This window comes from Physeter macrocephalus, chromosome 20 (genome assembly GCF_002837175.3).
Source record: "Physeter macrocephalus isolate SW-GA chromosome 20, ASM283717v5, whole genome shotgun sequence".
Lineage (NCBI taxonomy): Eukaryota > Metazoa > Chordata > Mammalia > Artiodactyla > Physeteridae > Physeter > Physeter macrocephalus.
This window is the reverse complement of record NC_041233.1, coordinates 39,717,983-39,741,697: the sequence shown is the minus strand read 5'-3', so window position 1 is coordinate 39,741,697 and position 23,715 is coordinate 39,717,983. Positions and strand designations below refer to the sequence as shown.

General features: G+C 37.3%; 1 protein-coding gene across 6 annotated transcripts; it reads left to right on the top strand.

Moving 5' to 3' along the window:
* Positions 1 to 22: 22 nt before the first annotated feature.
* CISD1 (CDGSH iron sulfur domain 1) lies at positions 23 to 23,072 on the top strand. 6 transcript variants are annotated; one of them, XM_055081093.1, is made up of 7 exons: positions 23 to 308; positions 2,388 to 2,448; positions 4,756 to 4,874; positions 6,890 to 6,984; positions 8,046 to 8,251; positions 22,026 to 22,111; positions 22,592 to 23,072. In XM_055081093.1, exons 3-7 carry the CDS (start codon positions 4,870 to 4,872, stop codon positions 22,650 to 22,652), a joined length of 453 nt encoding a protein of 150 aa, XP_054937068.1. In that variant the 5' UTR covers positions 23 to 308; positions 2,388 to 2,448; positions 4,756 to 4,869; the 3' UTR covers positions 22,653 to 23,072. The 6 variants fall into 6 exon arrangements, with proteins under 6 accessions (XP_054937068.1, XP_054937069.1, XP_054937070.1 ...); XM_055081094.1 differs by lacking the exon at positions 4,756 to 4,874 and having other exon boundaries at positions 28 to 308; positions 22,592 to 23,071; XM_007106799.4 differs by lacking the exons at positions 22,026 to 22,111; positions 22,592 to 23,072 and adding an exon at positions 18,153 to 18,564 and having other exon boundaries at positions 44 to 308.
* The last annotated feature ends 643 nt before the right edge of the window (positions 23,073 to 23,715 follow it).

Here is a 23,715-nt window from a genome sequence, read left to right as displayed (position 1 = left end):
CAAACTCAGTTGCTACCTCTCTCGGTCTTTTCCTCCTCCCACCTCTTACGGCTGTCAAAATCCGGACTCAGGACTTCCTAAAGGCCCGGAACGAAGCTTTGCGCATGCTCAGCATCAGCCCGGGTGCTTAATACACACGTGCTTGTGGCCTATCACGGCGCCTGCGCGGTCGCAGCCTGCAGTTCGCCCTTAGGACAGACGCCTGTCGCACCTTGACTCCCGCTGTCCGCTCGAGCCGGTCAGTGCTCAGTGTCTTGTGTACATCCTTGCAAGCGACGGCGCCATGAGTATGACTTCCAGCGTACGAGGTGAAGTGGGGCATGGGAGCGGGTGAGGCTGGCGGCCTGCGCACCGGTTGCAGCTTCCTCAGCACCTCTTCGGGCTGTTACGGCTGCCCTGCGTTCCCGCCAGTCTTGTAACCTTGAGATGGAGAAGGGCAAGCGCTCCGCGGACCTGCGGGCTCCCCGGGCCACACGGGGCAAGGGGGCCAGGTCAGGGTATGATCCCGGGGCAAAAGTGGCGTGGGGGCCATGCAGGCATCTACCCAGGTCTGGGTAGTCCCCTAACTATACCGCTGCGCTGCTAGCTTTTCTTGTTCTTCCCTGAGACTCCTTTCTGTTGTGTCACAGGGCCTGGAAAAAAAAGGAACGGTGAAAACAAAAAACAAAAACCCTCTTCCCCCTTCTCAACGTTTAAGTTACTGTGGAGTGAGAATGTAGATTTCCTGCAGCCCTCAAGCGATGCATGACTAAACACAGCTTACTTTTGCACATTTTTTAAAGGGAAGGCACCCAATCCGAGGTCTTCAGTTTTTCCAGGTTTTTTTGTTGTTGTTTTTTTGTTTTTAATGCCTCTGGCATCTGGACATCGGTGGCAGTAGTCCAGGAGAGAGGATTGAAAACTGAGCTCATTGAACCTTCACCTTTCTCAGGCTTGCTTCCCTTTGCTAGTACCTAGCGTTTGGAAATGTTACTTCACAGAAGGTCCGATTAAAATTGAGACTTTCTAGAGCTTCACTTTATAACAATACTTGGTGGTAGTATAATTGTTAATATAATAGTTTGTACCGCTACGGGATACATGTGATCTTTGCCCAGGTGTAAAATACCACTCTCAAGGTTTGGTTACCTGTAACAGTAGTTAGGTAAGGGTAGATTGTCCAGAAATTAATTTAAAATAGTCTACTTGATTCATTTAGTAAATATTGAGCATCTGGAGTGCCAGGTTCTGTAAAAAGTCCCTACTAACTTGGCCCTAATTTTGTAATAGATTCTATAAATTGGAGAATTCCACTTGCTGCCAAAAGTTATCTGTCAGAGTGAGGGTGATAACCCATGACATTTTTAAGTTACTAAGGCGGTATATAGGAGGTGATTATTTGCAAAACGTATTTCAAAGGATACTCATCTTTAGGCTCCTTTAAATAGAGGCACCTTCGTACATTTAAAATAGGGAGTGATTTTTATTGTAAAAAAAAAAAATTTTCCCAGGAATAAGACAATTTTGAAAAATAAGATATTCATGTGACTTGAGCCACTGATAATCTCATAGGAAGACAGTTAGCACTTGTGTGATATGGGACAAAGATTCCAAAGTGGTTTTTTTTTTAATGTGGAGTCATTTTGTATAATTGGGCACTAAACTCTATTTAGGTAGCATACTACTGAAATGTGAAATAGGTGAACCCTAAGACTTCTTAAGACTATAAGCCAATCTTTCTTGTAATCAAGACAAGTTTGTTATTTTTTTGATCTAACTATATGGGAATCCAAAGGTGACTTTCCCATCATTTTGCCATTTTCTAAGGGATAGGAAATTGCTTCGTCAATTGGGTTATTAGCTTAAACTTTAGGTACTCAACTTTGTTATGAGAACTACTTTTTTTTGGCTGTGTTGGGTCTTTGTTGCTGAACGCGGGCTTTCTTCTGGTTGCAACGAGCAGGGGCAACTCTTCATTGCCGTGTGTGGGCTTCTCATTGCGGTGGCTTCTCTTGTTGCAGAGCACGGGCTCTAGGTGCGCGGGCTTCAGTAGTTGTAGCACGCGGGCTCAGTAGTTGTGGTGCACGGGCTTAGTTGCTCCGCAGCATGTGGGATCTTCCCAGACCAGGGCTCGAACCCGTGTCCCCTGCATTGTCAGGTGGATTCTTAACCACTGCGCCACCAGGGAAGCCCAAGAAGTAACTACTTTTTATTTCACCTGAAAGCATAAGGACTGTTGTGAGGACTATGGGGAGGGACCCCAAAGCCTTTGTAAATCACTTCTACCGGTGCTTTCTTCCTCAAATATAGTGGTGTGGCAAGGTAGGGACAGAATATCTGTTTTGTAATGTTTAGATCTCAAATTGTTCTACTCTCAGTGTTTAAACCAAACCTGTTCATTTCTATAGATTGAAAAACAATTTAGATCTTTTGATTTGGGGGAAGATGACCATGACTTTTCTCAGTTAAGTAAGTGAGTTATATTTTTTTTATAATTTGTCTGTATACTATATAATTATAAAGGACTTAGAATGGTATTTGGCAATGGTAAGCACTATATAAGAATATGTTAAATAAAAAATAAAAGGGTGTGTATGTGCATGCAGAATTCTTGTTTATATTCAGGAAAAAAATAATGGGTGGGTTAGAAATAAAATGAATGGAGATCAGGTCAGGACAAGAATCTGGGAAAGGCAATGAGGATGAGTGATGGGAATGGTAATCCGAAGATCCCAGTCAGTGAGATGGCTTTTGATGCCCATTTGGTCGATATTACCAAACTTCTTTTTTCCTTATTGAGGTATAATTGACATACTTATACGAAACTTATTTTTTATGTGATACCAAATATTTATTACAGTTTTAGAAACTGTAATAAACATGAAGAAACATTAAGTGGCTTTCACTGCTACAGAGTCCCCATTCTCTAATGACTCCCCCTCATACCCAATAGATGACCTCTAGGAAGTTTACTAAACTTCTTGCTCCTTGATACCTCCAAGACTCATTGAATCTGCTCTCATCCTTAATCCCTTCCCTTCTATTTGCAAGGAAGAGATTATCTGAGGCTGTTCTCTCTATATCATCCAGATGCCATTTTCTCCTGCTTCCTTAAGCTCTTGCCTCAGTAATGATACCAATTGCTCTTAATTCTTCTGTCCTCTCACTCACAGGGATTTTCTTCTCTTCAGCCCAAAGTCACTCATAATTCACCCTCATTTAAAAAAAAAAAAGCCAACTAAACCAAATATTTTTAAAGGCTTTCCTTCTTCCTGCTGTCCCCTCAAGTCACTTTTTTCTTCATATTTTGCTTTACCCTCCAATTACAAAATAGGCACTAGTCTATCTGCCTGCTTTATTGTACTTCCCAAACCCTGAGCACTACAATGCTTGTAACCAAAACTAAATTTCATAAGTTCTTATTCTCTGACTGTTATATCGTTGTCTCTTTTGTTGAAACTAACTCATAATTTTCCAATCCATTTAACTTCAACATATAAAAATACTGTTTGGGTTCAATAAATATATCGAGTCATTTAAAGTAACTATTCAAGGGTTTGTTTTTATCTGAGAAGGAATGTGCAGACCATACCGTGAATAAAGGAGTTAGCTCCTATGGGTTATGAACAATAAATAATAGGGGATTTGGGGGTTGTAGATGAAACAAGATTGGCAGTGAGTTGATACTTGTTGGAGCTGGGTGAGTGTAAATGGGAGGTCATTACAGTATTTTCTGTGTATATCTGAAGGGTTCCATAATGAAGTTTTCTTTTTAATCTCAGGAAGTATTGAAATTCCACAGTTTGATACAGTACGTTAAGATGAGGCCAAAGAGAAGTCATTTGGTGTAAGAGCAATGTGATAGTAGGATGGACAGATGGAGTTGCAAATTCAAATTAGGAATCTATTATTTCTTTTTACTTAACTAACATTGAACACTGCCTGTACACCAGGCCTTGAGAGAAAAACATTACCAGGCACAGCCTACCAATCTGAGGGGGACCTAAGAGAGACAAAGATTTAAACACAGCTCCCCTCCCCCACTCCTGAGGTGGAAGGAACATTCTGATTCTATGGCAGTTGACACTGGGTAGGAGAGGACAGTTTGGGCCTACCAAAGGGGCTAAAGGAAAAGAAGCAGGGTGAGGTTTCTGTCTTAGGTTAAAGCAAAATGATCTCCCACAGTAAAGAAACGAGTTATAAATATGGGTGTGGGATTTGGGAACAAGTTGATGTTTTCTGTATCTCTGAATAATCCTAAGAGAGAAAACCAAAGATTATACAAAGATTGCCAGGGGAAGAGTAAGAAAGGGAGGGATTATTTAGAAATGTAGTTTTTGTATTTTCTTTATATTGATGTATTCATGGCATTTGTATAGATAGAGAGCATTGTTAAGCAAGGTAGGGGTTTGATCTAACTATAGGAACACTATACCTTGAGAGAGGTGTACAGAAAAGGGAAGTAAGGATAAAGTAGAAGAGGCAAAAATAAGGCTTAGGATATTTCTGGACACCAGTTTTGAAAGAATGTCTGAAAGGTGCCAACTGAAATATCTTTAGAAATTGGGTCTTGATATAGCCCCTTGTTCAACCTGAGATGGTGTCTGTTCTTAATAGGCATGTACACTATCAAGAACTAAATGTTACTTGGCTTTTATTGTTTATTTGTTTACTGTCTTGGGTTTTCAATTCTTTCTCTATTGTAATTGTTGACTTTTGAATCCATCATCATTCTTGTCTATCTCCATATAGTTTCCTTTTCTTTCTTTTCCCTAGAGTTGCCAGTGGCATCCATAGCTTTTTGCCAGAAAAGACTGATTCAGGCTACAGCAATGAAATGATAAAACAGCAACATTTTTCTTATTCTGGGAACTTTTACATTTGTCTCTGATGAGGTTAGAGAATTAGAATTTGGGAAGGGCGGGAGGGATGGAAATTGTTTTCTTAAGACCTTATCTGGCTCTGTGAGTCTAAAAAACTAATTGGAGCAAATGCAAAGCCATTTCCTAGCACACATATGGTGCTATGACATTTATAAAGGTTCATCAGTGACCCTCCCTAGGGGGTAGGGTCACAGAGTGCATGTTTTGATTCCCCACAGGGCAGCCACCCTTGGGTAATATCTATAGTTAGTTCCCTCTGTGTCAGTTATTCTGTCATTTCTTCCACCATCAAAAAAATCCAAGGGAAGTAAAGGTTTTTTAAAAGTCACCATATGGATTCAGTTGGTAATAATGAGAAAAGAGAATGGAAGGATGTTTTGATGGCTGAGAAAGATTCTTCTGGCCTATTATAAGTTTCAGGTAGAAATTCCTATAGGATTCTCTTTTTTATATCATGAGACCAATTAATCCTAACCAATTGTAGTTGTTCTTTGGATCTCAGGCCTTTATGTAATATGTAGGCATCATTAAAACAAATCTGATAGAGATTTCTTCAAACTTCACCTCACAAGTAAGGTGTAGGGCTTCCATGGTGGTGCAGTGGTTGAGAGTCTGCCTGCCGATGCAGGGGACACGGGTTCGTGCCCCGGTCCGGGAAGATCCCACATGCCGCGGAGCGGCTGGGCCCGTGAGCCATGGCCGCTGAGCCTGCGAGTCCGGAGCCCGTGCTCCGCAACGGGAGAGGCCACAACAGTGAGAGGCCCGCGTACCGCAGAAAAAAAAAATAAAGTAAGGTGTAACAAAGATCAACAGCATTTAGGGAATTGTATTATTTCAGTCTTTTGGGATATTTCCCTCTTCTAAGTTTATACTAAGGATTTAACATTCAGCAAACATAATTGAATATATATGGGCAAAGCAGTATTTTAGCCCATTTTGTGATAGGTACATTAACTATTCAGAGTGGCTTTCCATTAGCTAAGAAGTAGATTGCTATAACTCCTGACATTTTCTCAAGGGACTTCCATGGTAAAAAATGCATCAGAAAGGAAGATCATGAATCAAGCTAGAAATCAGTAAAGTTTCAGCCCTGCTTGGAGTTGCCACAGAATGATACCATGAAGCAGCACTAAAATTCAAGGCAGGGAATTCCCTGGCGGTTCAGTGGTTAGGACTCCAGCTCCAGGACTGGAGCTTTCACTGCCGTGGGCTCCTGTTCAATCCCTAGTTGGGGGAATAAGATCCCACAAGCTGTGCAGCGCAGCCAAAAAAAAAAAGAAAGTATCCTTTACCAATGAGAAAAAATGATGACATTCATAATAAAACAAATTTTAAAAAATAATAAATAAAAATTTAAAAATTCAGGGCAAATCTACACAAGGTGTGTAGTTTAAAAAATTTTTAAATTCAGGGCAAATCTACACAAGGTGTGTAGTTTAAATGAAGCCAAAGGTTTGAGGCTATCAAATGACTTATTAACTTTTTCAGTCATACAGCATCTGGGAAGGGCATAAAGTTAATGTTTATTTTAGGGAATTATAGCAGGGAGGAATAGAACTGTTGTGTGGGCAGGAAAACAAACTAAATTTTTTCATAGAGAAAAATAACTGTGGTTGAAATTAGAATCCAAGGAACATGCTAATTAGGAACACTTGATGAAAACTAAATTATTAAATAAGCTAGAAGAGAAGACCAAGATAAAAGGAACTAAGTGTGAGAGTGGTTGTTCCTTTCCATTAGAGTTTTGTAAGAATGAACTCCAATTTTATGTAAGGAACTATTAGGTTCAATGATTAATCACATTAGTACAATAAGAAATTTGACTCAGTAGTGCAAGTAAGCCATACAGTTAATTATTCATTATATGTTTTTATTTGGTCTTGGAATGTGTTTTTTGTACTTATCTCTCTAGGGCTTTATTTGATAGTCTGGGAACTTATTTCAAACACTGTGAAGATCTGACTTAGGAAATGCTGGGACACAGTCCAGTGTGTTTATCCTGACCCCTGTTCAACTTCTTCCTGCAGTCCACTCCATGCTGGGAATAGACAACTCTCCTCTGAGGCTGAGGCTAACCAGACTATGCAGAACTCTCTCCTCTCCAAAATTCTCTGGAACTGGGGTAGTTGTTAAGTGCTTGGATTTCTAAGGGATCCTTGAAAAGCTACGTGAACAGAATAAATAGATGGCCTATTAGTCAAGCAAATAATTGTGCAGAAAAATGTCATTAAATTTAAAATGAAGTTTGTAGGGAATTCAGATCATCCACTGGTGGATAATGGAAATTTAGAATTTATTAAAGGAGAATCTAACTAATTATATTCTGTTTTCTATAAAATTAGTACCTTCTGAGTTTTATTTTAATGAGACACTTTGAAATTAAAAAAAAAAACAAAAACAAAGCTTTTGAATGACTTGAAGCCCAGAATGCTGCTGGATATATTCCTCTGAATGTTTAATATTAAGGGTTGGTTTTGTTTTATTTGTCCTTTCTTTTTCTTTGGATACCAATTCTGTTTGTGGTTATGCATTTTTAAATGACTAAAGGACCTACTATTTAAATGAACTCTGGGACTTCCCTGGCAGTCCAGTGGTTAAAACCCCGCTCTTCCACTGCAGGGGCCACAGGTTCAGTCCCTCATCAGGGAACTAAGATCCTGTATGCTTCAGGTGTGGCCAAAAAGAAAAAAAAAAAAGAACTCTGATGAGTCATTTTGTTAACATAATCACCTCCTGATTTTTAGAGGGATGAGGAGGGACTTGTTTGTAATCTGAATTTTTATGGCCTTATTAGTAATCTGAATTTTTATATGTATCTTTTTTTTTAAAGCAATAAGTATCTGCAGGCTCACGGGTTATTTTAAATCTATTTATGAACACTTTACAAAGATTACTAAACTTTGTTTCTTCTCCAATTATAAAATAATTTTTAAGTTTCCCTCTTCTATCTTAACTTAGCTAACAGTACTGAATAGAAAATACACAATTGCCTCAGTAAGGGCTGGGGAAGGTTTTAACAAGGGACTACTTCACCAGTGTGTTCTGATCATTTTTTTAATGTTAAACACCTTTGACTGTTGGGATGCTTAGTACTCAAAAACTGGATTTCCTGAACGTTCGTGTTAGATTATTAGTATAGATTTTGGTTTTGATAATCATTCCTGTTTTCCTTCCCTGCTCTAGCTGAATGGATTGCAGCGGTTACCATTGCTGCTGGGACAGCTGCAGTTGGTTATCTAGCTTACAAAAGATTTTATGTCAAAGATCATCGCAACAAATCTATGGTAAACCCTCACATCCAGAAAGACAACCCCAAGGTAGTACATGCTTTTGACATGGAGGATTTGGGAGATAAAGCTGTGTACTGCCGTTGTTGGAGGTCCAAGAAGGTAAGAGAAGCAAGTCCTTTATGCCAGTGCCATCTTTAATGCAACATTTCATTTAAACTATTCTGTCACACTGGTACCATCAAATATCAAGATATCCCTTCTCCTTTGCTTCCTTTTTTTTAATGGATTCTGTTTTTCTCTGTTTTCTGTGTACTCTTCAGGAATATATTTACTAAAATGTATAACCACCATGCAGTGAAATTGCATCGTACCCTCATCGAGTTAGGCAAATATAACCATATTCTTGGCCAAAGAAGAGAGAAAAATCCCTTTATTTACGCTTAGAATTTCCTCCCCAAGTGGGTGTTAGCATTCACTATCCCAGGAAAAGGAGTATGCAGCCTAAATACAGAGAGAAACAGAAGAGGTCATTTTTTTTCCCTTGAGATTTCAAGCTCCTAGATTCTAGCACAAGTTTTAGAAATATCAAGAGAAACTTCTGGAAAATTACCCCTGAAAATTTCTCACCTGGTACATATGCATTGACCCTGTATCCCAAGCTTTCTTTAAGCTGCAGCTCCTATATTTAAATATCTAACACAGGATTTTTTTGTATCTTTATTTTCTTTTGTGAGAATTGCATTTTATCAAGTTCCATCTGGAATTATCTCTGTGATACCTGCAGCTTTTAGATAGCGATGACAGCTGGTGATCTGAAGATGGTAAAATGCTCTCCTAAGGTCATCTTGAAAAGCTTCATACATTGAATGGCTTCAGAATTTCTGGTATATTTAGAGAAATATGGTGAAATACTGTGTGTACTGCCACTATTAGCATTTAAATAAAATGGATTTTACTAAAGATTACACTATAAGGCCTAAGAAAATAGACAATAAAAATGATGTATCTATTTCTGAAAGCATGTTATGTCAGGGTCCTCTTCCCACAGTGGAAAGCCATTATCACAAATCACATATCACATATAAGGAAGAAGTCACATACTAGGTACTGGAAAGCATATTCCACTAACCCCTTTCTCTGGATACAATTGATACTGTATAATCCAGTGGTGATAGAGTGCTTAGATTATGTCATTGTGTCTGAAAACTGCTTGATGAACATATGGAATATGAACCAAAAATTAATAGTCCCATTAGAGAAATTGTTCCTTAAGAAGAGCACTGTTCATTCGGAGTGTGGGATTGTTTATAAGTACTAGTGGAGTTGCTAGAAAATAATCCTCAATAATATTCTGTAGACTAGATCTGGTTTGTTTTTTAAAAATTAACACCTATAATAGGTTTCATTCTCTTGTTGCTCACCAAAATATAAAAAGTAATACCTTTAGAAATTAAGGAATTTCTAAGTCTGGAGTTGTAATAGTTCTTTAGTCAGTGATTTTAAGTAGTTCATTTAGTTTCTATTACTATATACATGCTTGAGAACAGTTAAATAGTAAAACAGCAGGTATCATAGATGTGTGTAGTAGATGTAGTACTAGTGCTTTAAATAAAAGGAAGAGCTTGTTGCACTGGGCTAGAATTTTCTGGGAAGGCATAGTGATATATACATGGGAGTTAAATTGCCCCTGGAAAGATTGGTGGCATTGGAATACACTAGCAAGTATTGGGGACTCTTTCTCAGAATCTGTGGGAAAGGACTCATGAATGAAAGTGGGATCGATGAGGAATCAAGTCTGGTCCTTGCACCTCCCCGCAGGAATAAGTCCAAATTGAGGAGTCTTGAGTACCAGCATGAGGAATTTGTGCCTCCCAACATGGGGGAGCTTCTTGTCAGGGATTTCAGACATAAAGTTATACTTACACCAGAGTGCTGACCGTGGGAATGGAGAAGCATGAACAGATACATGAAACATTTTGAGGCAAGGATCAGCCAAATGCAATGACTGATTTGTGTGAAAGATGGGGGGAGGAAGACTAAAGCTCATTGAAGTATCTTGCTTAAGATAGGATTGTAGGGTTAGAAGAGGTGGTGCCATCAATGGAAATAAGGAATTCGGGGTGAATGGCTCATTTTCCACGACACCAATGAGGAGTTCAATTTCAAAGAGTGACATTGAGGTGACATTTGAATGGAAATGTACAGCAGACAGTCTGAAATGTGGGACTAAAGCTGAGACATCAGGGTTGGAGATAGCGATCAGCAAAACTGATGAGTCAAGGGTAGGAATGCAGCAGATCCTTGGTACAGATAAAAATCAAGGGCTAAGTATGAAATCTTGGAGAATTTTCTGCATTTTGTAAAGAGAAGAGCCAAAAAAGGAGATGAAATGGGCCCCAGAGATAGAAGAAAACTAAGAATATCGTGGCTTCACAGTGGAAAAGGGAAAAGTTTCAAAGAAGGTTTGATTGTGAACATCAGCTTGTGCAAAAGACCAGGAGGTGAATAGACTATTATACTAAGACTTGCAAAAGACCAGGAGGTGAATAGACTATTATACTAAGACTGTGGGGTTAAACAATTAGGCAACTGACCTTTTGGTGTCATTTTCACAGAATAATTAGAATAGAAGCTGTGTCCAAATGGATTACAGTATGAATTACTACTAAAGAAATGCCAGAAGTCTAAATATATGACAAAATTTCGGTAAATATGACAGTGAATGGAAAGAAAAAAATATGATGACTGCTTGAGTGAAGGCTGAAGCTTAGCTTTGAAGCCAAGTAAAGGGCGTTTGCTTTGGTTGGGTGTTTCCAGAGGGTAAAGGGTCAATAAAGCAAATGTGGACTTTTATGGCCTAAGATCTCAAGTATTTCAGGAAGAATCACAAATGGACACAGGCCAAGCTAGTGGTTTAAATGTTTATTCGACTTTGTAAGTCAACAGAACGTTCCAGGATTATTCTTTCATCATACTATTTAGAGTTTCCCTTAGGTGGACTTCAAGGAAAGGTATGCGAGACCAGTCATTTTATTTTCATTTTTCTTAGTGTCTTCTTTCTTTTTAAGCTTATCTTTTATACCATTATTAATCCTCTTTGCATCTTTGATTTGTCGGTTCTGAATTTTCCCTGAATCTTGGGCACTTTTTATTCCCACATGAGTGGATTCAAAGTTCACTTTGAATATTATTCAAGTTAGTGGATGTTCTTATTCTCCAGGCATCTTTGGATTCTCCTCACATTCCTGAGATTCCTAAGGTTGTCACGCAGGTGCCAAGTCACACACTACATGCCTGTCCACAGAAGGCTTGATACCTTTGATTAGATGGCTATATTGAGTTTATGTTCGGTAGCTTTTTCCTCATACACCAGTTGTGTTTCTAATACAACAAAATTTAAACTATCTAAAAAAAAAAAGTTATATGTGATATAAACTAATTCAGTTTTAATTCATTCTTTTTTTTAATTGAAGTATTGTTGATTTACAATACTGTGTAAGTTTCAGGTGTACAGCATAGTGATTCAGTTTTGGAGGGGTTTTTTTTGCTGATTATATTCCAATATAGGTTATTACGAGCTATTGGATATAATACTCTGTGCTATACAGTAAATCCTGTTGTTTATCTATTTTGTGTAGTCATTTGTATCTGATAATCCCATACTCTTAATTTTGTCCCTCCCCGCTCTAATTCATTCTTAAGGTACAGTCACGAGTAACCTGTTGTGTGTTTCTAACATTTTGAGCAGTTTTCTCAGACCTGATGAATCAGATCTCTTAGTCATGTGCAGAAATTACATGTTTTTAACACACTTCATTCCTCCTCTCTTCCCCCCGATTGGTATGCCCTCTGCTGTTTCAGAAACTGGACTGTTTCATAGTATTTCACAAAAGGGTTGTCCCTAGGTGAAGTGAGAAGGAAAGGAACCAATACAAAGGAAATTATTAAAGCAACTACAGGAAAAGATACTGTTTGAGACAGTGGTATGTTGAGAGGGGTGGAAGGAAAGGAGAGTACGAGCACAGATTTCAGACTCAGCCTTAGAAAGAAAGAGACAGTCTTACTTTCGAAACAAGGTGAGGGAACATTGATGTCAGAGGGAAGAGTGTGCAACATGATCTTACTAGATTCCCACACCCCCACTCACCTCGGATAGATTATGGCGTTTGCTGAGTTGTATGGTGGCCATTGGGGAGGCAGGAGAGATTTGAACAAGGAAAGCAGGAGAAGGCAGACTAAGAGATAATCAAGAAAGAGAGGAAAGGTGAGCCAGTTCATGCCAGGAGCTCAACTGAAATTGAAATGAAATGTTAACTGTGTAGAATAATTTTCTTTCCTTTTCGACTTCCGGATTTGAGTTGGGTTTTTTTATTAGTGGTGGGTTTGTTTTTGGTGGGTGTGTGTGTGTGTGTGTGTGTGTGTGTGTGTGTGTGTGTGTGTGTGTGTGTGTATGAGTTATGGAAAGTCCCCACCCTATTAATGGTTAGAAATGGGACTTCCCCGGCTGTCCAGTGGTTAAGACTTCACGCTTCCAGTGCAGGGGGCGTGGGTTCGATCCCTGGTTGGGGAACTAAGATCCCACAAGCGGCGCAGCAGGGCCCAAAAAAAAAAAAAGTGAGTTGCACTGACTCCATTTCTTCATAGAAACAATATTCTGATCGTTGGTTACATTGCTTGCCCAATCCACATAAAGACAGTCTTGTAGGGCTTCCCTGGTGGCGCAGTGGTTAAGAATCCACCTGCCAATGCAAGGGACACGGGTTCGAGCCCTGGGCTGGGAAGATCCTACATGCCGCAGAGCCACTGAGCCCGTGCGCCACAACTACTGAGTCTGCGCTCCAGAGCCCGCGAGCCACAACTACTGAGCCCATGTGCCACAACTACTGAAGCCTGTGTGCCTAGAGCTCGTGCTCCACAACAAGAGAAGCCACTGCAATGAGAAGCCCGTGCACCGCAATGAAGAGCAGCACGGGCTCGCCGTGACACGTGCCCGCGCGCAACAACGAAGACCCAACGCAGCCAAAAAAATAAAATTTAAATTAAAAAAAAAAAAAGTCTTGTAAAATCTTAATTTTTCTTACATATTTTCCTACTATATCTACTATCATAGGTCTTACTAAAGTAAGTACATAAGAATGGTATAAAATGTCATATTCTCTTGTTAGTCTCAAAGATCTCATTGCTTTTATTTTCTTTCTCAACCAAACCAAGCTTGTTTCTCAGAGCAGTTTATATATATAGTAATGAGCCAAATGGCCCCAGGCAACTTCCTTGGAAAATATAATCCAAACTCTAATTAAAAATACAAAGTTTGGCAAAGGAAGATTCAAAAAAAATTTTTTTAATTTTTGCAAGTAGAAGAGGTAAGTCAAGGATGAACAGTTATTTATTTCCATCTTGAATCACCCTAAAAACAGAAACATCGTAACTTGAGATGTGGGACCATTAAAAAGAAACAAGTTTTGTGTTTTTTATGAAGACCCTGACAAGGTTGCTAGCTTTCCAAGTAGAGAGCAGGGATCTCTAGTGTTTTTTACCCCTAAACATTTATTTCCACCTCTTCTCCACACCCTCTCTTCTCTAGTTTTAAAGGTATTTGGGATTCGTAGTTTTCTAATTGGGTTAACGAATATGATAGGATATTTTCTGGACATACAGGAAATTCAACCAATTTAATTCACAAACTTTTCTCCAGGGTTTGTTAATAAACAAAGGTTAACATCTTAGAACAAATGTTAGAATCATCTGTGAGCTGAACTTTTTTCTCATCAATTTTCTGATTCTTTTATTTTTAAGTATTGATACATGAGCTGAATTAAATATACGCTTTGTGTTTTTTGTAATTTCAGCTCTTTGCTTGACATTTTTACAACATTTAAAATTTTTAATGAGTTAATAAAATTCACATTTTCATTATATTATTATTTAATACAAAAACTGCTATACTTCCTAGATTATGTTTGAAAGTATATATCCACCACATGTTTTTTTTCTCCTGTATAGAAAGGTCAAAAATGAAACAAGGCACTTTCTGGAAAAACACAAATATTGTTATGTAATTTACCACTTGAATTTTAATGCCAAGTAATTACCATTCATTCATTTATACTATATATCAGAATAATTAATTAATTTTAATAAATACACTCCATTAACACATACAATGTATTCTTAAGAAATTGCTAATCCTATCTTGAAATAACTCATTTTGGCTCTTGGTTGAAAAAAATATTTAGTCTTTTCATCAACTTAAAATGAGACATCTCTAATGGATAAATATGAGAATGCCTAATCTTCACATGAAGTTTGGGAGATTATTCTGACTAGTGTTAAGTGATATAGGAAGTGCAATTAAAAGATATCTGTGCCTCTGAGCAGAATGATTTTGAATACCGAGTTTACATTTTAAAGGCATACAAAGCTTTATGTACTTTAAAGAAGCATGAAAGTTTATTAACAAATAGCCAGGATCTCCTTATTCACTACTTTTTTTTTTAACTTTTATTGGAGTATAGTTGATTTACAATGTTGTGTTAGTTTCAGGTGTATAGCAAGTGAATCAGTTATACATATACCCACGCTTTTTTAGATGATTTTCCCATATAGGTCATTACAGAGTACCGAGTAGAGTTCCCTGTGCTATACTAGTAGGTCCTTACTAGTTATCTATTTTATGTACAGTAGTGTGTATATGTCAATCCCAATATCCCAATGTATCCCTCCCCCCACTCACTACTTTTTAAAGAAATATTTTTTAGATTGTTTTTTTCTTTTAATCTTTTTTTAAAAATTATTTTATTTATTTGTTGTTGGCTGCATTGGGTCTTAGTTGCTGCGTGTGGGCTCTCTCTAGTTGCGGCGAGCGGGAGCCACTCTTCATTGTGGTGCACTGGCTTCTCTTTGCGGTGGCTTCTCTAGTTGCGGAGCACAGGTTCTAGGCGCACAGGCTTCAGTAGTTGTAGCACGCAGACTCAGTAGCTGTGGCTCGCGGGCTCTAGAGCACAGGCTCAGTAGTTGTGGTGCACAGACTTAGTTGCACCGCGGCATGTGGGATCTTCCCAGACCAGGGCTCAAATCCGTGTCCCCTGTAATGGCAGGCGGATTCTTAACCACTGCGCCACCAGGGAAGCCCTAAAGAAGTATTTATTTTTTACTTGTTTACTTTTAAGACCATGATGAAACGTGAATTTCCATTTTTAGGCAGAACCAGATTATTATAAAATTATATCCTCATTTTAGATGTATGGCTTTCTTATCTTTTGTAGATTTCTCTCCTGTTCTTTATGGAGAAAAATAATTTGAAAAAACATATTAGTTTTCTAGTATTTTCAATGTGAGATTAAAATAAAAATAAAAGGGACTTCCCTGGTGGTCCAGTGGTTAAGCCTTCCAATGCAGGGGGTGCGGGTTCGATCCCTGTTCAGCGAGCTAAGATCCCACGTGCCTTGCGGCCAAAAAACCAAAAAAAACCCAAAAAACAGAAGCAATATGGTAACAAATTCAATGAAGACTTTAAAAATGGTCCACATGAAAAAAAATCTTGAAAAAAAATAAAAGTTAAATATGCTATTTTAGTAAATTATTCGAGTCTTTTTACTTAATATTTCATTTTTCAGAAATGTTTTATAACCTGTCGGCATAACACCGTACAGTGACATGTTTTGTGTGTGCTATTTATAAAAATGGAGTTTTTTTTACAATGTAAACGTTTGCGGGCCTCCCTCTGCTGCGGCCTCTCCCGTTGCGGAGCACAGGCTCCGGACGCGCAGACCCAGCGGCCATGGCTCACGGGCCCAGCCGCTCCGCGGCATGTGGGATCCTCCCAGACCGGGGCGCGAACCCGGTTCCCCTGCATCGGCAGGCGGACGCGCAACCACCGCGCCACCAGGGAAGCCCCAACAATGTAAACTTTTATTCTCACTGTAAAATCATCTGTGTTTGTTTATTAAACATAGGCCACTTTGAAATGCTGTTCTTTGCTGTGGGATACATTTCAGTTTGATTTTTTATGGCCTGTTTCCTCATCCATGCCAAGAAAACACTGAAAGCTTGGGGTCATGTTTTTGTTGCACGGACTTGTTTTTAATATGAATATACTGTACCATATCTTATTGACAGAAATAATGTAACTTTTATATACATTGAATTTATATTAGTACCCCAAGATAGAATTTATACGTGGAAATATAAGATGTGACGATACCTTGAGTTTTTCTGTAGTTTTTAACTAATTTACCACCTCCCAGAATTCTATGCAGATCGTAAAATTAAAATTGAATTTCTTTAACATCAGCCAAATATTATTTTAATCTTAGAATAGACAAGTCTCATCAAAGTTTAATATTATATACCATCATTGTCTAGTTTCAGGTATTGAAAATTATACTTCCTTAATGGAGTAATAGGTGATTTTACTCTTCAGGCCAGGGCTCCTGTTACTTTACTCTTCTAAATAGGCTCCTTTAGTGCAACAGTGTACCTTATACTAAACAGTGAAGCTAGATTCTAGAGTGCAGGTACATTCTAGACATCAAGAATAAAACAAAGATGCTAGCTATCATCATTTGACATGAAATAAAAAATGAAAGGTATAATATAGAAGGAAAAAACAAAATAATGTACTGATAATTGTAAAATCCCGAGGAGACACCTAAAACATTGTTGCATTCTTGTTTTTGTCATTTAACAGTAGGAAGGACATACTTGCAAAAAACAGTGATATATACACACACACAGACACACACATATATTTATATATATAATATATATTAAGAGTAGTCAGGTATGAAAATATATACCTAATTATAATAACCATAAAACATATAAGGCAGAAATGATCTTATTAGAAAATGCATGAGACCTGAGGATGAAAAACACAAGAGGAATAAAATAGGACGTGGCCAAAAAATTCTCAAATTTATCTGGAGGAATAAATAGGTAAAGTTTAATAAAGTTAGGTAAAGAATAAATAGGAAAGTTTTAACAAAGAAGAGTAATGTGAAGGAAAACCAGCCCTACCAAATATTGAAGCCCATTTTAAACACAGTCATTATCCCATTATGAATAGGATAATAGGAATGATGAATGTGATAATGTAGAACCTATAAATAAGCATTTTTATATGTAGAATTAATTTTGATAAATTTATGAATAAAGATATAACAATTTGGGAAGCGATCGCCTCTAATAATATTGAAGCAACAGGATCTTAGAACAGAATTTTGCAAATTGCGCTCTGTAGAACACAGTGATAATGGGTATCAAAGTGAAAGTGTCCATAAACCAATCAGCTTGGGAAATTTGGGGTTAAAATAGTGTTTTTTATAGCAGAACCTCTTTAAAATAATAATATATGTTGTGACTTAACTGTATATATTTTTAAAACACAGAATGAAGTTAAATCAGAATATTTTGCAGGACTTCTTAATTTGCAGAGCTCACTCTGGGAAACACTGTGTTAAATATTTAGTTTTGTCCCTTTTCCTTCAACTAGACACCAAAATGTCTGTGTTTTCTAATATGTGAAATCTTGGAAAGGAATGGAAGTTTATCGCATCTCCAGGAGAAAGAAGTCTCCATGAAGGATGATAAAAAGGGAAATACTTATTTGTATGAAAGTAGAGAAATTAAAGACATGAACAAATAAGCAAAATAAAAAGGGTTGTGGGTAAAAAATTGCTGCAAAGATGATCAGCAAAAGGATAATGAACAGATTGATTTTAAACAAATGAACTTAGGCTCTTACCAATAGATAGGCCCTGGATGTAGTTCACTAGAAAGGAAATATAACTAGTACCTAAACATGGAAAAGGTTTTCCACATCCACAGTCAAATGTCACAAATGGAAATTCAATTAATGATCTGTGTATTATCCACAAGTCAATTTCTTCCTCCTCCTTAGTGTGTACACTTTACATATGCTCATTAAGAAAACCTGTAAAAGGTAGCCAAGAAAAATCTATTGAGTTACCATGTCATATGTGAATTAAGCATCACCCCCACTCTGCCAAACATAATACTGATTTTACAATTAGACATTTCACATTCTTTCTCTTCCTAGTTCCCACTCTGTGATGGCTCTCACACAAAACACAATGAAGAAACTGGAGACAACGTGGGACCTCTGATCATTAAGAAAAAAGACACTTAAAAGGACACTTTTGATGCTGCAGACCAACTTGTCATGATGTTTCCTGATCGTTTAATTAGAATGAGTACCACTTTTGTCTAATTCACCCCCTCTGGGTTCTAGATGTGGTATATTGCAAACTACAGCTTTCATATTCACGGCATTTGCCTTACTTGTTGAACCATTGTGGTGCACATTTGTTGAAACAAAAAAAAAAGGAAAATCCAATCTCATGGACTGTGGGTTATTTTGGTCTTGTAAGGATCCGTTTCTTTACATTTAAAAATGACATTACAATATTGTTGTATGGCGAAGTTAACGTATTAAATTATTCTCAAAATCATGTATGTGCAGATTGTACTTGTAATTGTACTTGTAATTATCACCATTTAATATTACTTAGTTAACCAACAAAGTAAATTGGGTGTGATTAAACTACGTGTAATCTCTTAATAACAATCTAGGAAAAATCTATTATGACCTTGGTATTCTTCTCGAACGTGGTAATGACACTGAGAAAATACAGCTTCTGTGTTTTCAATCAAAATGAACTTTGAATGTTAATTCTGCTTAATTATAAGTGGGCCAGGTCAATAATAAAGGGACAGTAACTTCTTTGTATTCATCTTCATGGATATTTAATTAATCCATTAAAGAAACCAGTAGTGGAAATTTAGATCAAAGTGATATGAGATTTAAAGTTGTCATGAAGGATGTCTTAAAATGTAATAATGTTCCAGAATTCTAGCCAAGGAGTGGCAAACACTTGAATTGGGGACACTGAAGGAATTGGAACACGTAATATCAAGTCTCCTGTACGCAGAGCCACACATCCTTAACAGAAATAGTAGTCGTGAGGGTAGATCAGAGGCATGTGAAGATTTTTATTTCCTCATTCTTGATAATCAGGCACATGATTAATTCTAGTAAAGAAACTGTTTTGGGGAGAAAAATAAGAATGACATCCTCTTTTAAACTGTATAATCTTAAAAGCAAAAATTTGAAGACAAGTGTTTATGTAATATTCTTCAAAGAAACTTTCTTCAGACCAGAAACATTGCATTTCATTGCTGATTCAGAAAAAAATATGAAAACTAAAAATAATTAGGAGCAATAAAAGAGTTAAGACAGGAGTAGTTAATATATTTTTTAAGAGAAATTAGGTTTTTGGATTTCATGGGTTAGAAGGAAAAATATATACGTAATATAGCAGACATAATTTGAAATTGACAAAGGTAACAGGTAAACATTCTCATTTCTTTGCAGACACTTGAATTCTCAGTCGTAGTCAATCATTTTTCTACTTGGTAGGATCCAGAATTACTTTGGAAGTAACAGGAATCAGTGCAACTAAAACATCAGTGTTCCTATATTAAGTATGATCATTGATATGTTTTTAATGTATGGTTTTGTGTATTATAGTAGATAAAGTTGATCTCAAAATTGTGTGTACCAGTTTTTAAGTAGTCCACATGACTTAGTTGAACTTGTCTTTAAGGCACATCCTAAGCACAAAATCTCAAGTACTACAAACCCTGATTCTACCTATAAGATTCTTAGGATGAATTTTTTCATGCCTCTTCCTCCTTTTTCAAATAAGTATGATTGGGTCAGCAATAGAGAGCATCATGCTTTTAAAGGTTAATTGTTTTAAAGAAAAATACATCTATGAACTCCCAAAGTTACAGATAAAAGGACATCCTTTGAGGGAATTGCCCAGTCCAGTGGTTGGGACTCCACACTCAATGCCAGGGTCCCAGGTTCGATCCCTGGTGGGGGAACTAGGATCCCATGAGCCACGTGGTACAGCCAAAAAAAACAGGGAGAGGGGACATCCTTTTAACACACTAAGCTGTATTCTTAATTTTGAATTTGAAATTATTATGAGTCATGCATTTTTATAGCTAGTGGGAGAAAAAACAAAAAAACTAGTGCCAATTCTCAAAACTACTTTCAATGGTGTAGGTGGGTGACTATGATTATGGTAAAATTGGAAATTGTCACCTTATTGTGAAATGCAGATCTGTAGCATTTTGATTCTCCAGGATAATTAGATAAATGTAGTCCCACGGTCATGCTAAAATTCTATTACATGCTTTTGAACTAGAATTCCTTTAGGATATGAAAACCTTTTCATGTTACTAGTTAACCTAAAAAGTAAAGTAGGAGTGGTTAAGTTAATGTGAGATGTTTTTACACAAAAATCATTGTGTACAATTACTGTTCTCACTTAAATACCCTAAATCTTCTAATTGCTTTTTCGTTTGATAGAGAGATCAGGCAAGTGGGGCTCCCCAACACCATCACCATCTTTTTTTCTCTGTATCATTTATGTTTCAGTGATTTCTGCAGTAAGATTTTGTGCCAGGTTGAGAAGTTTCTAATGTCATGAAGAAACTTGTTTTGCAGTGATAAGTTTAGAGTGACATACTCCTGTTCATGCAGACATTTATTAAGCATTTATTATAGACTATGTAATTGAGAACACAACATTTTGGAGAATTCAAAGCTCACAGTTTGGATTATATCATTTATGACATGGGTTATATTATGATAGTTTATGACTTGGGGTTGTTTTCCTTGACAAATTGTAACAGTTGCAGTCATGTATACCAAGTCTTTCTACAGAGTAGGTGGGTTTATTTGATTTTGTATTAGTTATGAATGATTTTGTTTTAAGATAAACATTGGTTAAGGTTCCTAATTATCCACATATTCAATACTTGGGTATCTGTGACAGTATTTTATTCTACTAGTTGTCAGAAGCTCTGCTTTTCCTCCCCGATTTTAACACTAACTAATGTCAGGCAAAGCCACTCACCTCTTAGCCTTTTAATTGAAATGGTTGGACAAAATGGCATTTTAGGCATTGTTCCCCAATTCTAAGCCAAGACTAAAATTTCAGCATCCCTAAAGGAAAAATAAAAAGGTTGACAGAAGGTCATCAACTTGAATTTAATTTTTATTACATGATTATACCAACTTTTGTGGTATTGAAGTATCCTTTTGTGAAATGGCATTGATAGTAGTATTAGTTGCTTTCAATATTCTTGGCAAAATTAAAAGTTGGCAGCCCTATATTGGCCCCCACTTTTTTTTTTTTTTAACTGCTCCATGAAATCTAAAAATCTGGAACCACGTTTTTATCTAAAGCCAAGGTTTTAATCTAAAGTTCTGGGACTTAGTAATTATTTTATAAAGGTGTTAAAACAGTACAGTTTTATTGATTTTGATATTTAGTTTGTATATTTGAAATTTTTCATATATGACTATTAACACAATGCATTGAGGCTTCATGCAAAATTATTAAGTAAAAGAGTGGTTTTACTTTCATTCAACTTACCATCATGATCCAAACTAAGAATAGTACCAATCCATCCCAATCCCTTCACAACTCATGATTTTAAAGGATTAAATAAAATACACAACACTGAGATTTGCACAAGATGATTGTTAACTGCACATCTGTGTTTTCTGAGAAAAGTAATTTTTATGGACCTAAGAAGTATTTCATAAACAAAAAATTGCATATATGAGCTGAAGTTACCAGGAATCATACCCAAGGGGAAAGACTAGAAATAAAATTTTAATCAGTAAATGGGTGAATATCATTCAGATTATAAATTAAGGGTATTGATATGGTGTTAGCCCTAAGGTCTCTGAACAACAAAAAAGGCAGTGCGACCTCAAACATGGCACTGAAGAGTGCCAAGCTGAGAATGTTGTCAGCTAGGCATGTGTAAACTGTATGTTCTTCACTTGCAGTAATACCTTTGTCTCTGAGGATAGTCTATTTCTTTCTAGTTCTTCCAACCTGTCACAGATGAGCAGAAGTCAATTTCTGTCAAGACCTGCTTCTTCAAGTGCTATTTCAAAAGTTGTTTTCATTTGTAAGTATCAGAGTTTTATAGATTTCCACCTTTATTTTACATTTAAAATAATTTTGAACTTTGCCCACATGCTCATTACTATAGGATAAATTGTTTTTCTGCTGGTAATACTGCCTATCAACATTTTCATTATTGGGTTAGGCAGTGGCTCATCTCACACCATATACAGGATAGACCTGAGAGATGATGTTTCTTATGGCTGTATCAACCATTAAACTTAGCTAAATCTGTTAAATTTATTTCAAAATCTCCCAACTATGAAAGGTAAAGTTCCATTTATGTACTCCATCACTGCACAGCAGTCCTTTATCCTAAACTTTCTTGATATGGGCTACCACTCCTTGATCTAGACAGTAAGGCTGTGTTCCCCTTAATATCACGATTTTACACTTTTAGAATTGGTCAGCCTTTATCTTTCCAACTTGCAGTCTGCTCTGTAGGCATCACATGAACCTTTTCTTTATCTCTTCACCTCTGCAGCCCTTCCAGAGAAGAGCATTGTGATCATCACTTAAAGCAACCTCATCCCTTTCTCATTTAATACTGTTTCTCAGGATCCACCAGGAAGCTGCTTCTAGCACAGACACTGAAACAATATTGACTTTCCATTGCTGGTTACTGCTTCTATCCTGACCCTGAACGCCACCTAGTGTAGACTCTCTGGTAATGAGAATATTAAATCATAAATTACATTTCTTAATTTAACAGTGCCATCCAGTGTATGCACTGAAGTCCCTGACCCTAAGGAACCTTTATTTATACCCCAGAAGTCTGGTCACTGGCAAGTTTCGTTTTTAGTTCTGTGACTCTCTTGTGTTTTGGGCATCTGGTTTGCCAAGACATTGGTAATGCTACATGACTTGCTTTTTTTTTAGCTCTGAGAAAGAAAATGTTTCAAATTTTGATCATTACAATATGCCCAGTACCCCAAACAGTTACAAGTACATAGCAGGTGCTCAATAAATACTTGTTTTAATTAATAAGATTTTAATGTAATTTTAAAAGGATACAAAAGTAATTGTCAAAAAGTCAATATTTCTGTCTTATTCTGCTTCCAAATCCTGATTATCTTTTTTTTAAATTTGCTCCTCTGTATCCAGTATTACAGACTTTTGATCATGCCTATTAGGAAAATTTACTGAATTACTTATCCTGACCAGATTGGCTATTATTTAATCAACTTCTGTGCCTAAACTTCTAGTATAAAAACCAACGAGCAGGGCTTCCCTGGTGGCACAGTGGTTGAGATTCCGCCTGCGGATGCAGGGGACACGGGTTCGTGCCCCGGTCCGGGAAGATCCCACATGCCGCGGAGCGGCTGGGCCCGTGAGCCATGGCCGCTGGGCCTGCGCGTCCGGAGCCTGTGCTCCGCAACGGGAGAGGCCACAACAGTGAGAGGCCCGCGTACCGAAAAAAAAAAAAAAAAAACCAACGAGCAAATACTGCTATCCAGATCAGTTTGTTTGAAGCCGGTATGCATGTGATGCTTCATAACTGGGGGGAAATGTGGCACTTCGGATATTTAAAATCTGTGGACATTGCTTTGGGAAAAGAGAAAGCTGTTATGAAAAAGACCAAAGGTTTATCAACCTGTAAGTGCTTCT